Source organism: Symphalangus syndactylus, chromosome 1 (assembly GCF_028878055.3).
Source record: "Symphalangus syndactylus isolate Jambi chromosome 1, NHGRI_mSymSyn1-v2.1_pri, whole genome shotgun sequence".
NCBI classification, from domain to species: Eukaryota; Metazoa; Chordata; class Mammalia; order Primates; family Hylobatidae; genus Symphalangus; species Symphalangus syndactylus.
The window spans coordinates 122,583,720-122,600,478 of NC_072423.2; the positions used below are offsets into that span (position 1 = coordinate 122,583,720).

Here is a 16,759-nt window from a genome sequence, read left to right on the forward strand (position 1 = left end):
AGCTACTCAGGAGGCTGAGGAGGGAGGATACTTGAGCCCAGGAGAGTGAGGCTATAGTGAGCCATGATCACACCGCTGCACTCCAGCCTGGGCAACACAGCGAGACCTTGTCTCAAAAACAAACTAACAAAGTAAGGCAGCCAACTTTTGCCTTCTTTTATTTGCATTTTCAACCCACTATATTAGTGATCTGACTTCACAGGGAAGTGAAGAGCAAAGTAGAGAGCTCCCATGAGAGCAGAGCATCAGGCCCAGACTCCCTGTGTCCAGGAGCCGGAGGCTGGAGGGACTGGATAGAGATGATGGCCATCTGTTCCAGGCCCCTATTCCAGCCTCCACTGTCTAGTTGGACCCTCCTTTCTAGCAAAACCCAGTGAGTGGGATGGATGGTGGTGCCCAGCAGAGCTTGGCACCACCCTCCTAAGATTTCACAGCAGGAATTAGAGATTCACTCTGACCTGTGTTTTCCTGAGGGCAGAGAAGACTCTCTCACTTTTGCCTGACTCCACCACACCCAGCCTTTGCTGGGAGGGCTTCTTTCAGCCCTGGCTGTGGCTGCCATCTCTATCTGTGCCCATCAAACCTCGGGCAGGGAGTGGGGTGCAGCCGGAGCAGGGGCTGGCAGAGCTACGATCAAGTTTGGTCCTGGAGGCTGTGTCAGATCAGAAATCACCCTGGCCCCACCCCCAAGCCTGGCTCTCACGCACTGCTCACCTCCCCAGGTGAAGGCCTTGGCCTATGAGATGCCCTCGACATCATCACTCAGACCTCCTGACACTGACCATTGCCTCTAACCCCTGACCCTTCTACTCTGCCCCTTGGTCTGGCTCAGCCCCCTCTGAAGTACATTCTAGCCGGTTTGCCTGGATAAAATCCATCCTTTACCCCAATTCTCCAGCGTATGAATCAGGGTTACACCAATAAAAAAGAAATCATACTAGTTATTTTTAACAAAAAGAATTTAATATAGGGAATTGGTTAGATAGGTATTGGAGGACTGAAAAAAGCTTTTGGAAGACACACACTTAGCTGGCCTCCAGTTTCAGGGACTTGGGGACCCTGCAGCATATGATGAGGTAGCCCCTGGTGCTACCATGCCTGTCTGCGCTGTCCACATCCCTGCTCCTGTGGCCCCCTAGGTCACCAGTCACTAGATCCTGCTACAGGCATTCTCCTTTCCTGTTGATCCTCAGCAGGAAGGCCTGGCTTGGGATTGATATGAGTCTGAATGGCCAGGCCATAACTTGCCATTCTGAGTGCTTAGGGATCTAAGGGATCTTGGAGGCTGAGCACTAAGACCCTAAGGGCTATGTTTGTACTTCTTTTTTCTTTTTTTTTTTTTTGAGATGGAGTTTCACTCTTGTTATCCAAGCTGGAGTGCAATGGTGCAATCTCAGCTCACTGCAACCTCCACCTCCCAGGTTCAAGTGATTCTCCTGTCTCAGCCTCCTGAGTAGCTGGGATTACAGGCGTGTGCCACCACGCTTGGCTAATTTTTTGTATTTTTAGTAGAGACAAGGTTTCACCATGTTGGCCAGGCTGGTCTCGAACTCCTGACCTCAGGTGATCCATCTGCCTCAGCCTCCCAAAGTGCTGGGATTACAGGCATGAGCCACCATGCCCAGCCTATGTTTGTATTTCATGGTACACAAGGGAGGCCACAGGGCCTGACTGCAGATGTTTGGAAAATATTTGCTCTGTGGTATTTTAAAGATGGTTAATGGCAGGACTTGCCATCTGCTGTGGCTCCAGTACCTGGAAGTTTTTTGTAAGTCCTTTGAGCCTGGGAGTGTTGACACCAGCTGAGGTTGAGCCTGGTCCCAGGAGCCATGCCAACTCCACTTTCCCATGAGGACCTGGTCTCAACAGATGCTCTCATTGGCTGCCACCTTTGGACTTCCTAGCAAATCACCGAGTCTGCCAGTGAGACAGGCTGGGGACAGAAGGAGAAGAGGAATCCCTACGCTTACCTGGACCCACATTAGTACTGGAGAAGTGACCGTCAGCCCATCCTTGTGCACATGAACACCGCTCTGAGTCCTGCAGGAACAACAGAGAATGTAGGCCAGAGCCTCAGGGCAGGCAGACCATTGCAAAGCCAGTAGAAACCCTGTGGTAGATGACTCTGGAAATGTCCAGATGAAAGAGAACCTTCCCCAACCCCAAGTCGGAACTGTTGATTGAACAGGCACGAGGGCTGCGAAGATGCAAAGAGAAGACAGGCAAATTGCCCAGAGTGGCCCAGAGGTGGCAATTCTCAGAAAGCACCTTCTAAAGAAACCTTCCAGATAAGAAAGGCTCAGCCTGGGGGAGTGCAGGGTTGGATTATAAAATCCCTCTCAAGCCCCATAGGTTTGGAGAGGTAGAGGAGGGGCAGCCACACAGAGATACTGCATGGGAGGAAAGAGTGTCTCTACTATCACAACAGATCAAGAAGTCCTTGGACTACAGGCTTTGGAAGTTTGACTGGAACCCTCTCCCCAGCCTCCTCACCCCTAGAAGACTCTAGTGCAAAGAGCTGATCTGATAAAATCCAACCCTTTTAACTATGTGTTAAAAAAGAGAAAACCAGGCTCAGAATCCACACCAAGATGCTATTAGATAACCATGTGATCTAGCCACTCAATTCCTAAGTATCCAGCCAAGAGAAATGAAAGACTAAGTCCACAGAAAGATTTGTACACAAATATTCATAGCAGACTTATTCGTAATAATTAACTGGAGTCAACCCAGTGTCCCTAAACTGGGACACTGTTAATAAATTGTGGTGTATATATGTGATATCATACTACAGAGCAAGAAAAAATATGAACTATTGATATATACACAATTATAACTTACATAGGAACAGAATAGAAGACGCAAATTCATCTACACTGAGAAAAGGAGATCAGTGGTTGTCTAAGTCTAGTGGGTGCTGGGAACAGGCCCTAAGCCTGTCATAAACAGGCCTTAAAGATACTGGCCATAAACAGGATTTCTGCAGCAATGTGACATGTTCCTGATGGCTATGACACTCACACTGGAGGTTGCTGGTTTACCAGAATGAGGGCAAGGAACACCTGGCCCACCCAGGGCAGAAAACCGCTCAAGGCATTCCTAAACCACAAACAATGGCATAAGCGATCTGTGCCTTACGGACATGTTCCTGCAGCAGATAATCAGCCAGAGCCTGTTTCTCTGCTCCTCGATAAGAATGCTTTGTTTCCCATAAGGAATGCTTTTAGCTACTCTATAATCTATAGAAACGATGTTTATCACCGGCTTACTGTCAATAAATATGTGGGTAAAACTCTGTTTGTGGCTCTCAGCTCTCAAGGCTTTTAGCCGATTCCCACACTGCACTTTATTTCTGGGTCTTTGTCTTCATTCCTCTAGTGCCAATGCGTTGGAGTCTCCACAACCGAGCTTGTCTCGGTAAGTGGGGAAAAAAGCGATCCTTTGGGGGGGTGATATAAACATTCCGTATCTTGATTGTGGTGGTAGTTTCACAGCTATAGGTCTATATCTGTCAAAATACATTTAATTACACATTTTTAATGGATGGCATTTTTTGTACATAAATTATACTCAATAATATGGATTTTTTATAAAGATACTACAAGGGAAAAAGAGGAAGAGAGCAACAAAATTTTACTATAGACAATAAAAGCTCACCAAAAAATGTTGCCTTTACAAAACAGATAAAAACTGTAACCAGACATTCTGCCATGTATTTAACAACTTAAAACTGGCATTTCGGCTGGGCGTGGTGGCTCACACCTATAATCCCAGTGCTTTGGGAGGCCAAGGCAGGCAGATCACCTGAAGTCGGGAGTTCAAGACCAACCTGACCAATATGGTGAAACCCCATCTCTACAAAAATACAAAAATTAGCCAGGCATGGTGGAGGGCACCTGTAATCCCAGCTACTTGGGAGACTAAGGCGGGAGAATTGCTTGAACCCAGGAGGCAGAGGATGCAATGAGCTGAGATCTTGCCACTGCACTCTAGCCTGGGCATGATAGAGCAAGGCTCTGTCTCAAAACATACACACATATACACACACACACACACACACACACACAACACAAAACTGGCATTTCCAGCTAAGAAGGAAGACCAGAGCCACCCTATGCCCCAAAAGCACCAGGCCCAAATGGTTTGACAGAAAAATTATACCAAACCTTTAAATAGCAAATATTTCTAATACTATTTAAATTGTTCTAGAGCACCTGAAAAGATGGAAAATTTTTCCAATTATTTTAGTAAATATAAAATTGATACCAAAACCTAACTAATACTGCACGAAAGCACAAATAGCAAAAGGAAAAAAGTAGGAAAATTAGACTTTATCAAAATTAAAAACATTGCTTCAAAGGATCATCAAGAAAGTGAAAAGACAACCCACAGAATGTGACAAAAATTTTGAGATCACATATCTGACAAGGGACTTGTATCCAGAATATATATTTAAAAAAACTTTTACAACTCAATAATAAAAGAGAAATAGCATTTTTTTTTAAAAAAGGGCAAAAGATCTTAATAGACATTTCTCTACAGAAGATATACAAATGGCAAAGATACTCAACATCATTATCATTAGATAAATGCAAATCAAAAGCACAGTGAGATTGCATTTCACATCCACTAGGATGGCTGCCATCTGTAATTAAAAAGACAGTCAATAATAAATGTTAAGCAAGGATGTAGGCCAGGCGCAGTGGCTCACACCTGTAATCCCAGCACTTTGGGAGGCCATGGCGGGCGGATCACAAGGTTAGGAAATTGAGACCATCCTGGCTAACATGGTGAAACCCCATCTCTACTAAAAATACAAAAAATTAGCTGGGCGTGGTGGCGGGTGCCTGTAGTCCCAGCTACTAGGGAGGCTGAGACAGGAGAATGGCATGAACCTGGGAGGCGGAGCTTGCAGTGAGCCGAGATCATGCCACTGCACTCCAGCCTGGGTGACAGAGCGACACTCCACCTGAAAAAAAAAAGGATGTAGAGAAACTGGAGGCACCATCTACCACTGGTGGGAATGGAAAATGGTACAGCCACTTTGGAAAACAGTTTGGCAATTCTTCAAAATGTTGAACACAGAGTTACCATGTGACACCGCAATTCCACTTTTAGGTAATATACCCAATAGAAATGAAAACATATGTCCACACAAAAATGTATACATTGTATTAGTTTGCTCAGGTTGCTATAACAAAATACCATAAACTAGATGGTTTAAACAGGCATTTATTTTCTGACAGTTCTGGAGGCTAGAAGTCCACAAACAAGGTGCCAGCAAATTCAGTTTCTGGTGAGGGCTCTCTTTCCAGCTTGCAGACAGCTGCCTTCTCACAAGGCCTTTCCTCTGTGCATCTGCGCATGAAGTGGGATAGCACTGGTGTCTCTCCTTCTTATAAGGAAACCAGTCCTATCAAATTAGAGCCCCACCCTTACCACCTCATTTAATCTTAATTATCTACCTAAAGGCCTTACCTCCAAATATACTGTCATGATGAGGGTAGGCTTCCAACATATGAATTCTGGGGGGCCACAATTCAATCCATAACATATGTGGATGTTCAGAGCAGAATAACTCACAATAGCAAAAAAGCAGAACAACTCAAATGTCCATCAGTTGAATGGAAAAACAAACTGTGATATATCAATGCAATGGAATATTACTGAACCACAAAAAGGAATGAAGTACTGACACATGCTATGACGTGGATGAACTTTGAAAACATTATGCCAAGTATCTGGTTCAAGTTGGTATTTGAAATAAACAAAAAGCTATGAAAATTTTTTAAAAAGAAAACATTATGCTAAGTAAAAGAAAGCTGTCACATATTATATATATTCACGTCTATGAAATGTCCAGAATCAGCAAATCCAGAGATAGAGAGTTGATTGTGGTTGCCACTACTGGCAGGAGGGGGACTATACAGTGGATGCTAATTAGTACAGGGTTTCCTTTCCAGGTGGTGAAAATATTCTAAGATTACATAGTGGTGATGATGATATGGTACTTTGAATATACTAAAACCATCAAATTGTACATTTTAAAAGGGTGAATTTTATGGTATGTGAATTACATTTCAATAGAAACAGTATTTTCTCTTTCTTTCTTTTTTTTTTTTTTTTTTTTTTGAGACAGAGTCTTGCTCTGTCGCCCAGGCTGAAGTGCAGTGGTGTTATCTCGGCTCACCGCAAACTCCGCCTCCCAGGTTCATGCCATTCTCCTGCCTCAGCCTCCCGAGTAGCTGGGACTACAGGTGCCCGCCACCAAGCCCAGCTAAGTTTTTCTATTTTTAGTAGAAATGGGGTTTCACCGTCTTAGCCAGGATGGTCTCGATCTCCTGACCTCGTGATCTGCCCGCCTCTGTAATCCCAAAGTGCTAGGATTACAGGCGTGAGCGACCACGCCTGGCCCCAGTATTTTCTTTAAAAAAAGTATATGAGGGAAAAAATTATATTAGTTAATGAAAAACACATTTCTATGGCTTGATACAGCTGAAGTTTCTTTCTCCTCAGGTAAAGCACAATCAGTAGGTGGTGAGGAACATGAGTGGGGAGTGGGGAGTTCTGCTCCATGCAGTCATTCAGGAACCAGGTTGATGGTGGCTCTATCGTGTTCCACATGTGCTTCCAAGGTTGCTCTGGATACCGACATCAGCCAGAAAATGGGAGAAAAGTCGGAGAAGGAGGTTTTAATGGACTAGGTCTTTTAGAGGCCTGATCACATTTTCTTATATTCCACTGGCTAGAACTCAGTCATATGGTTGAACATAACTACAAGGAAGGCAGGAGAGTGCCTAGGAAGAAAGGGAAATGAGTTTGGAAGACAGCTGATAAGTTTCTGCTAGAAACCTCCGTTCCCCAATTACAATAGTAAAAGGATAAAAAAGTTAGAAATAAACTTAAAAATAATTATCTACATTGGGTAGTTTTTGCATTGTCACAAACCACTTCAAAACTTAGTGGCTCAAAACCATTCTCACAATTCTACTTGCTATCATTGGATGGGGCTCAGCTGGGCTCACTCATACATCTGCAGTCAGTTAACGGTAGCTAGAAGGCTCTGCTTCATAGGTAGCTAACAGTAGCTAGGGGCTGGCTGGCTCTTAGGTGAAGAAGTTGGGGCAACTAGGCCACTTATGTCCAACTCTCCAGCAGTGTAGCCTGAGCTTGTTCATTTGGTGGCTGGGCAGAGTTCCAAGAATGACAGCAGACGCACGTAAGGCTGCTTGAGGCTTAGGCTTAGAACTGGCACAATACCACTTCCCCTGTTGTATTGGATAAAGCAAATCAACAGGTAGGGAAACGACTCCTTGATGGGAGGAATTGCAGTCACATTGCAAAGGGTGTGGGTACAGGGATGGGTGGAGTACTGTGGTCATTTTTGCAATCTACCAAAGTCAGCAAAATCCGTATGTTAAACATATTAAAACACATGTGAAGTATTCAAAAGAAGACTTGAACAAATGGAAAGTCATAACATGTGCTTAGACAGGAAGACTTAATCTCATAAAGTTGTCAATTCTGCCAAGTTAATTTATAAAGATAATATGATCTCAATAAAAATATTAACAACAGGCTGGGTGCGGTGGCTCACGCCTGTAATCCCAGCACCTTGGGTGGCCGAGGTGGGTGGATCACCTGAGGTCAGGAGTTTGAGACCAGCCTGACCAATTAATGGGGAAACCCTGTCTCCACTAAAAACACAAAAATTAGCCAAGTGTAGTGGTGTGTGCCTGTAGTCCCAGCTACTCGGGAGGCTGAGACAGGAGAATTGCTTGAATCCGGCAGGTGGAGGTTGCAGTGAGCAGAGAACACACCACTGCATTTCAACCTGGGCTCCAGAGCTAGACTCCATGTCAAAAAAAAAAAAAAAAATTAACAGTTTGGCTTTCTGGAACCTGAAAAACTGATTCTGAAGTACATATTGAAAAAGAACAAGAATAGCCATGGAAACTCTGGAAAAAAAACGAACAGAGGGGACCAACAATTCTAGATATTAAAACATATTACAGGCCGGGTGCAATCGCTCATGCCTGTAATCACAGCACTTCAGGAGGTCGAGGCAGGCGGATCACCTGAGGTCAGGAGTTAGAGACCAACCTGGCCAACATGGCAAAAACTCGTCTCTACTAAAAATACAAAAATTAGCCAGTGGTGGGTGCCTGTAATCCCAATTACTCAGGAGGCTGAGGCAGAAGAATCACTTGAACCCAGGAGGCAGAGGTTGCAGTGAGCCGAGATCGTGCCACTGCACTCCAGCCTGGGCGACAGAGCGAGAGGCCAACTCAAAAGCAAATAAACAAACAAACAAACAAACATATTACAGAGCTGGGATAATTGAAACCATCTGTTACTGGCTTATGAACAGATCTACCAAACCATGGAACAAAAAAAAAAGCCCCAAAATGGACCTAAGTGAACACAGAAAGTAGCACATGATAAGGCTCACATCTCAAATCATGGAGGTAAAGATGGATTTTTTTTTTTTTTTTTTTTTTTTTGAGATGGAGTCTCACTTTGTCACCTGGGCTGGAATGCAGTGGCGCAATCTCAGCTCACTGCAACCTCTGCCTCCCGGATTCAAGTGATTCTGCTGCCTCAGCCTCCCAAATAACTGAGACTACAGGCACCCACCACCATGCTCAGCTAATTTTTGTATTTTTAGTACAGACAGAGTTTCACCATGTTAGCCAGGCTGGTCTTGAACTCCTGACCTCAGGTAATCCACCCACCTCAGCCTCTTAAAGGTAAAGATGGACTTCTAAAAACCCAGTTGAGGCTGGGTGTGGTGGTTCACGCCTGTAATCTCAGCACTTTAGGAGGCAGAGGTGGGTGGACTGCTTGAGCCTAGGAGTTCAAGACCAGCCTGGGCAACAGAGTGAGACCCCATCTCCACAAAAAAAATACGAAAAAATTAGCCGGTCATGGTAGGGGCGCACTTGTGGTTCCAGCTACTTGGGAGGCTAAGGAGGGTGGATTGCTTGAGCCCGGAAAGCATAGATCGCAGTGAGCTGAATCACACCACTGCACTCCAGCTTGGGTGACAGCCAGCTCCTGTCTCAAACAAAAAAATTAAATTAAATTAAAACATGGTTGGTGTTACAACAACTGAACAGTCATCTGGGAAAAATTAAAGTTGGATACAAATGTCATACTATGTACCTGGATAAACTCCAAATATTTTTATGTAAGAAAGCTGAAATCTTACAAGAACTAGATAAAAACATAGGTGAGTTCCTTCATAATTTTGGAGTGAGGAAGGCCTTTTAAACTATGACTCAAAATCTAGAAGCAATAAAAGAGACTGGGAAATTCAATGACTTAAATATTTGTGTGTGGCAATAATAGCGACAACTTGGCCAGGTGTGGTGGCTCACGCCTGTAATCTCAGCACTTTGGGAGGCGGGCAGATCACGAGGTTGGGAGATCAAGACCATCCTGGCTAATATGGTGAAACCCCGTCTCTACTAAAAATACAAAAAATTAGCTGGGCATGGTGGTGGGCACCTGTAGTCCCAGTTACTCGGGAGGCTGAGGTAGGAGAATGGTGTGAACTCAGGAGGCGGAGCTTGCAGTGAGCCGAGATCATGCCACTGTACTCCAGCCTGGGTGACAGAGCGAGACTCCATCTCAAAAAAACAACCAAAAAAAGCAACAACCCATAGCAAGTCAAAAATCAAACAAGATCTGGGAAACATATTTGCAATTCATTCAACAACAAAGAGGGAATTCCTCCAATATACGAAAAGCTCCGAGAAATTATAAGAAATGGATAACCAATCCAAGACATGATAAGAAATAGATAGCTAATCCAACAGAAAAATGGGCGAAGGACATTAAAAACAACTTCACAGAAAAATAAATTCAGGTAGCCCTTCAACGTATGAAAAGATGCTCAACTTCACTCATAAGAGAAATGCAAAGTATATCATTAATCACCTATCATATTAGCAAAGAATCAAAAACTCAATAACCCTCACTGTGCTGGCTAGGCTGTGGGAAAACAGGCCCTGTCATGTGTTAGTGGTAGGATGCAAATCAATATAATCCCTATGGGAGGCAATCTGGCCACATCTCCCAAAATTATAAATCTTTGGACCAGCAATCCCATTCCCAAAAATTTAACTTATAAATAAATTGGCACACATCTGCAATGACATATGTAATGTAATCTACTATATTATTTTTCATTGCAAATAAGTCAATGTCCTCCATTAGGAAATGGTACATCTACACAATAGAATACTACACATCTATAAAAAAGAACACAGAAGTTTTTATGTATTGACATGTAAACACAGCCACATTACTGTGAAGTGAGTAAAGCAAAGTACAGATCAGTGAGGATAGTATGCTTTCTCTTGTATGAAAGGAGGAAAATAAGAATATTCATACCTTCCTATATTTCCATGTAAAAACACTGGAAGGAGCCTGGCGCAGTGGCTCAAGCCTGTAATCCTAGCACTTTGGGAGGCTGAAGCGGGTGGATCGCTTGAGTCCAGGAGTTCAAGATCAGCCTAGGCAATATGGTGATACCCTCTCTCTACCACAAAAGTGCAAAAATTAGCCATGTGTGGTGGCGTGTGCCTGTAGTCCCAGCTACACAGGAGGCTGAGGTGGGAGGATCGCTTGAGCCTGGAAGGTGGAGGATGCAATGAGCCAAGATCATACCACCGTACTCCAGTTTGAGGGACAGAGTCACACCTTGTCTAAAAAGTAAAAAAAAAAAAAAACTGGAAGGATACACAATAAATTAAAGTCATCTGTAGAGAAGGGATGGAGAGGAGAGATGAGCTCACAGGTGGGATTAAGACTTTTCACTGTTATACGGCCAGGCGCAGTGGCTCACGCCTGTAATCCCAGCACTTTGGGAGGCCGAGGTGGGCGGATCATGAGGTCAAGAGATCGAGACTGTCCTGGCTAACATGGTGAAACCCTGTCTCTACTAAAAATACAAAAAATTAGCTGGGCGTGGTGGCGGACACCTGCAGTCCCAGCTACTCGGGAGGCTGAGGCAGGAGAATGGCGTGAACCTGGGAGGCGGAGCTTTCAGTGAGCTGAGACCGTGCCACTGCACTCTAGCCTGGGCAACAGAGCCAGACTCCGTCTCAAAAAAAAAAATAAAAGAAAACAAAAAAAGACTTTTCACTGTATACTGTTCATTTGAGTTACATATTAAGTGCAATGTAATGCCTGTTAACAATATAAAATATTTTTTTATTAAAATCACCACTTTGGAAGAGAATTCCTTAAGAAGTTAAACATACACCTGCCAAATAACTCAGCAACTGTACTCCTGGTATGTCATTTCCAAGAGAAATGAAATCATATGTCCACGAAAAGACTTGTATGTGACTCTCATAGCCCTTTGCTTATAACAACAGAAAAGAGAAACAACCCCAATATCCCTCATCAGGTGAAACCAATTGTAGTCCATCCATACAACATCACACAATGAAATACTACTCAGCAATAACAGGAACCAACTATTGGAACATGTAGCAACATGGAATCTCAAAACTGTGATGTGAAATTTTAAAGGTTTTAAAAAAGCATACATAATTATAATTCCATCTACACAAAATTCTAGAAAATATAAACTAGTGATAGAAAACACATCAGCGGTTGCCAGTGGGTAGGGGTATGGGGAAGGAGGCATGGCTTGCAAAGAGGCAGGAGGAAATTTTTAGGACATGGAAATACTCATTGTCTTATTTTGGTGATAGTTTCATGAAAGAATACAGATATTAAAGCTTTTAACTGTATACTCCAAATATGCACAGTATTGTACATCAGTTATAACTTAATAAAGTTGTAAAAAAAAACCCACAATGCAATTGAGGTGATGGGGATGGAATGAACTAAATCTATAGGTATCTGGGTTTAAAATATCTTGAAAACATAATGGAAAAAAGCAATACCGTATTTTGGTTATGGATACCTTTTTTTAAATGTCCAGTGGAGAGGACTGACTTATTAAATGGAAGAGAGAGTGAGGGAGAGGAAATTTTAAAATTTTGGAAGACTAGAAGTCATATAGGGTATGTTCTCAGACACAGTGAAATTAAACTCGAAATGAATAACAGAAAGCTAGAAAACCTGGAGATTAAACAACACACTTCCATACTTCTTTTTTTTTTTTTTTTTTTTTTAAGACAGGGTCTCCCTCTGTTGTCCAGGCTGGAGTGCAGTGGTGTGATCTTGGCTCACCGAAACCTCCCTCTGCAGTTCAAGCAATTCTCCTGCCTCAGCCTCCCAAGTAGCTAGGATGACAGGCGTGTAGCATACCCGGTGCCTGCCACCATGTCCAGCTAATTTTTTTGTATTTTTAGTAGAAACGGGTTTCACCATGTTGGCCAGGCTGGTCTCAAACTCTGGACCTCAAGTGATCTGCCTGCTTCAGCCTCCCAAAGTGCTGGGATTACAGGTGTGAGCCACCGCACCCAGCCTAAACAACATTCTTCTAAATAACCTATGAGTCAAAGAAGTCTCAAGAGAACTAAAAAATATTTTGAACCAAAAAAAAATGAAACTATAACTTATCAAAATTTATGGGATGCTGCTAAGGCATCCCATAAAAAGCATTTGTGCTTACAGAGAAATTTATAGCATTAAATGCATATATTAGAAAAGAAGGTCTTAAATCAATCCTCTAAGCTTCCACTTCAGGAAACTAGAGAAAAAAGAGCAATTTAAACCTAAAGCAAGCAGAAGAAACCAAGTAATAAAAATTAGAGCACAACTTGAAGAAAACAACAAAACCAAAAGTTGAACTTTGAAAAGATCAATACAATTGATAAACCTCTAGCCACGATAACCAAAGGAAAAAAAGAGAGAAGACAAATTACCAATATCAGAAATGACCAACAGCAAGAGATCATCATTACTGGTCCCAGAGATATCATAAGGAGGATAAAGGAATATTATGAACAACACTATGGCCACACATTTGATGGCTTAGTTAAAAAGACCAATTCCTTGAAACATACCAACTACCAAAAGGCAAACATGCAAGGCCTGCAATAATAAAAAATGTGAGAAAGCAAGATGGCTTCTAACCTCGGCTCCAAGGGGCCGCATTAGCTGGGGGCAAAGAGTTGGCAACACAATGCGATGGGTAATGAGAGGTGCATAAAGGGCCAGCTGGGAAGGCTTCAAAGAGGAAGTGTGTCTAAAACAGACAGGGAAGGACACTTTTACCAGGACCTCACGAGGGTGCCTCAAAACCAGCAAGTCCACAGTGTTACGGACTGAATTGTGCCCCCTCTGCCCCCAAAACTCATATGCTGAAATCCTAACCCCGAGGGCCTTGGATTGTGATTATTTGGAGATAGGGCCTTTAAAAAGGCAATTAAGTTACAATGAAGTCATTAGGATGGGCCTTAATCCAGTATGACTCATGTCCTTATAAGAAGATTAGGATACAGATGCACAGACACCAAGCACTCCTGCACCGAGTGACCACCATGTGAAGACACAGCAAGAGAGTGGTCACTTGCAAGCCAAGGAGAGAGGTCCCAGAGGAGACCAATCTTCTCAGCACTTTGATTTTAGACTCCTAACGGCCAGATGTGTGAGAATACAAATTTCCGCTCTTTAACCCACCCAGTCTATGGTACCTTGTTATGGCAGTCCAAGCTGAACTCATGATCTTTCTCTCCAAAACTCATTCTTTCCCACAGTCCGACATGCATTCTGAAGGACAGCCAGAAATCCCACCCTTACATCTCACATTCAATTTTGTAACAGGACCTGTCCATTTTACTACTCAGCTGTCTCCTATCCATTATTTCATACCCGAATGACCTGCAAAAACCTCTTCAATAGTTCCCCACGTCCATTCCAACAATGCTCCGAATCTGTTCTCCCAATGCCCCCAGAGAGATCTTTTCAAAACAAAAATACAACCTGTCATACCTCACCCATACCCCTACCCCTTATGGCCCTTAGTGGCTGACCATAGCTTTTAGAATAAAGACAAACTCTATACCATGGCCTATGGAGCTCTGACCAGCCTCCACCTCTCTGCTCCCCAGCCTCATTGGCTTTCTTCAATTGCATGAAGGAATGAACCATGCTCTTTCTTGCCACAGGGCCCTTGCACACGTTGTTCCTTCTGCCTGGAATGCTCTTCCATCACCTGGCCAACTTCCCTTCCATCGCTTGGCTAACTTCACTCACTCTGATCTCTAGCTTAAGCACCACTTCCCTAGAGACGCTCTGGGACTTCCCCTCCCAAGTCTGAGTCACATTCCTTTATAATAAACACTTGGAGAAGTGAGTTTCTTTCCTTCAGAGGCCTTCTCAGAGTTTATAATGAAACACTCTTTTGTGAGATTGTTTGATAAGTCTCCACTACTCAGTGGGAAGCTCTGGGAGAGCAAGGGCCATTTCTCTTTTTGTTTCACCATCAAGTCCTAGCACCTGGCACAAAGTAGGTCTCAACTGATGCTTACTGCATGAATGGATGAATGGAATTGGGAAGAAATGGGGGAGATGGCACTCTAGATATAGGAAAAAAAGATATTTGAAAGGTCTGCCGAGACCACCACTCCTGTGTTTGGCAAAGCCTGAACAGTGAGATCTGTGAATACAGAAGTTTGCGGGAGGACCCCAAAACCAACACCCTCATCACACACGCATGCACATCAAGTACATACCCAAATTCTGGAAGATCTCTGTCAAAATGCACACTTTCCTCATAGAAGACATTCAACTCTGCATCAACAGCAACAACCTTTACCTGAAAGGCATTTTAAAAAATGAAGTGTAGAATTTTCCTCAGCTTCTACACTGGTTCACCGAGTACTAACATCACCAGATGAGGCCCCACACCCTAGGAGCGGTTCAGCCTAGAGACCTCCTTGAAGGCAGGGCTGCCTCACCGTAATCGTGGGAACAGAGGACCCATCTGGGGTGACACTCAAAGATTTAGCAAAATGAAGAAACTGAGGCTAAGTAGGAACACCCACATGTCTCAAGGAATCTTTGTTCCCCAAATAGTCAAAGACAAGACCCTCTAGAGGAAGATGTTCACAGATGAGTTGGTTCGTGCACCTGACAAGGAGGCGGGAGAAAGTGCCAGAGAGGAAGGAATGGGAAGCAAGGTTTAGAGGCATCTCTGGGGATCCATGTTTGCGGGGGCCTGAGACCAGGCAAGGCCATGGGCTATTCTCACAGGCCGTGATTGTGGTCCAGACACATTAATGTCCCACTGAAGCAATCTCCAAGCTTGGGAGTATGACTCCTTTCCTGGACAGATAGGGAAACTGAGGTCTAGCAACGCAACTCGAGTCATCCAGAGTCCCACAGGACTTTCCCCCCAAGGACTGGCCAGAGGCCTGTCTCCCTTGACCCATTCGAGAAGACGGGTTTGACTGCAACTGTGTATATTTCCCAAGTACTTTAAAGGAAAAGGTGCCCTGGTCACCCCATGCCCTCTTTGAAGGCAAATTTTGATTTGCTTGCCTGTTTGCGGGGCGTTGGCAGCAGCACACTGCTCCTCTGGCCAGCAGTCCTGGGTCCACAGACCAGGCAAGCTGGTGTCAACGAAGGGCGGTCACAGAGTAAAGTCCATTTGTACACTATGCATTTCACTTTTTTTTTTTTTTTTTTTTTTTGAGACAGGGCCCCGTTCTGTCGCCCAGGCTGGAGAGCGGTGGCGCCATCTTAGCTCACTGCAATCTCCACCTCCTGGGCTCAAGCGATCCGCTTCAGCCTCCCGAGAAACTGGGACTATAGGTGTGCGCCACCATGCCCGGCTAATTTTTGTATTTTCTGGTAGAGACCGGGGTTTCTCCATATTGCCCAGGCTGGTCTCGAACTCCTGGGCTCAAGCGATCCACCTGCCTCGGCCTCCCAAAGTGCTGGGATTACAGGCAAGAGCCACCAGGCTTGGCCCATTTCAATTTTTTAAAAAAGGTTTTGGGCTATAATCTGCTTCCAGGTCACTGGTTGTGCATGTGCGCAGAGCTACCCGCCTGTCTGTTCCCCTGCCTTACAGTAGCTGACTTCCTTCGGATCCCCGTCACTCGGTGCCCATAACAGCGCAGGAACCCGCCGAGTTCTCCGGCCCCTCTGGGCACCGGGGGTCCTGCCGAGGAGCGCCTGCAGTTTCCTGGGGTAGCGGGGTCCAGGCGGGGTCGAGGCCGCATCTTGCGAGCGGGTGGCATTGGCAGGGCATCTACGGGCGAGGGCGCCGGCGCCCCACGGCCGCGCGCGGGGCAGGGGCGCGGGGGCCCAGGGAAGCCCGAGAGGTAGGCGCGCCCGCGGCCGGGCCCATGTTTTCCCGCGTCCGGGTGACAGCCCGCCCCCTACCCCCACCGTTGCGGAGGAGGCGGCCCCGTGGCCCTGCGGCCAGGCGACTGTACCTGCTGCGTGCTGAAGTCCCAGCCCAGGCAGCAGCGGCGAGGAGCGTGCTCCGCCATGGCCCTAGCGGGTAAGGCTGCGCGTCCGTCAGTCCGTCCGTCCGCCACGCAGCGTGACCGTCGCCGCGCTCCAGCGCCCAGAGACGCAAGGGCCCGCCCCTCGCTCCGCCCGGCCGGACTGTGGACCGGAGTCACGAGGAGGGCTTGCGCTCTGGCGCCGCCTGCGGGGCGACGCGAGCCTGGACCGCGTCCTGTGCAATCGACGGTGCCCCCACGCAGCCCGCTTTCCTTCCAAGGTTACCCCCTCTGGTCCTCCCCATCTTCATCTTCTGTCTTCATGGGCCTTGCCCTGACACAGCCTGGCTTCCCTTAGAGGACGCCTGGGCCAG

General features: G+C 45.3%; 1 protein-coding gene across 8 annotated transcripts in view; it reads right to left on the reverse strand.

Moving 5' to 3' along the window:
- Positions 1-16,515, reverse strand: part of XYLB (xylulokinase) — a 73,746-nt gene extending 57,231 nt beyond the window's left edge. For 5 of the 8 annotated variants that reach the window (XR_010114234.1, XR_008658463.2, XM_063611968.1 and 2 more), the window contains exons 1-3: positions 16,374-16,490; positions 14,664-14,746; positions 1,971-2,040 (exon numbers count right to left, since the gene is read on the reverse strand). Coding sequence is in view for 5 of the 8 variants with exons in the window: in XM_063611968.1 (XP_063468038.1) it covers positions 1,971-2,040; positions 14,664-14,746; positions 16,374-16,430 (210 nt within the window). In the remaining 3 variants the exon portion in view is untranslated. Of the gene's footprint in view, positions 1-1,970; positions 2,041-14,663; positions 14,747-16,373 lie in introns of those variants that run through there. The other 3 variants (XM_063611986.1, XM_055282638.2, XM_055282648.2) reach the window with 3 other exon arrangements.
- Positions 16,516-16,759: the final 244 nt, after the last annotated feature.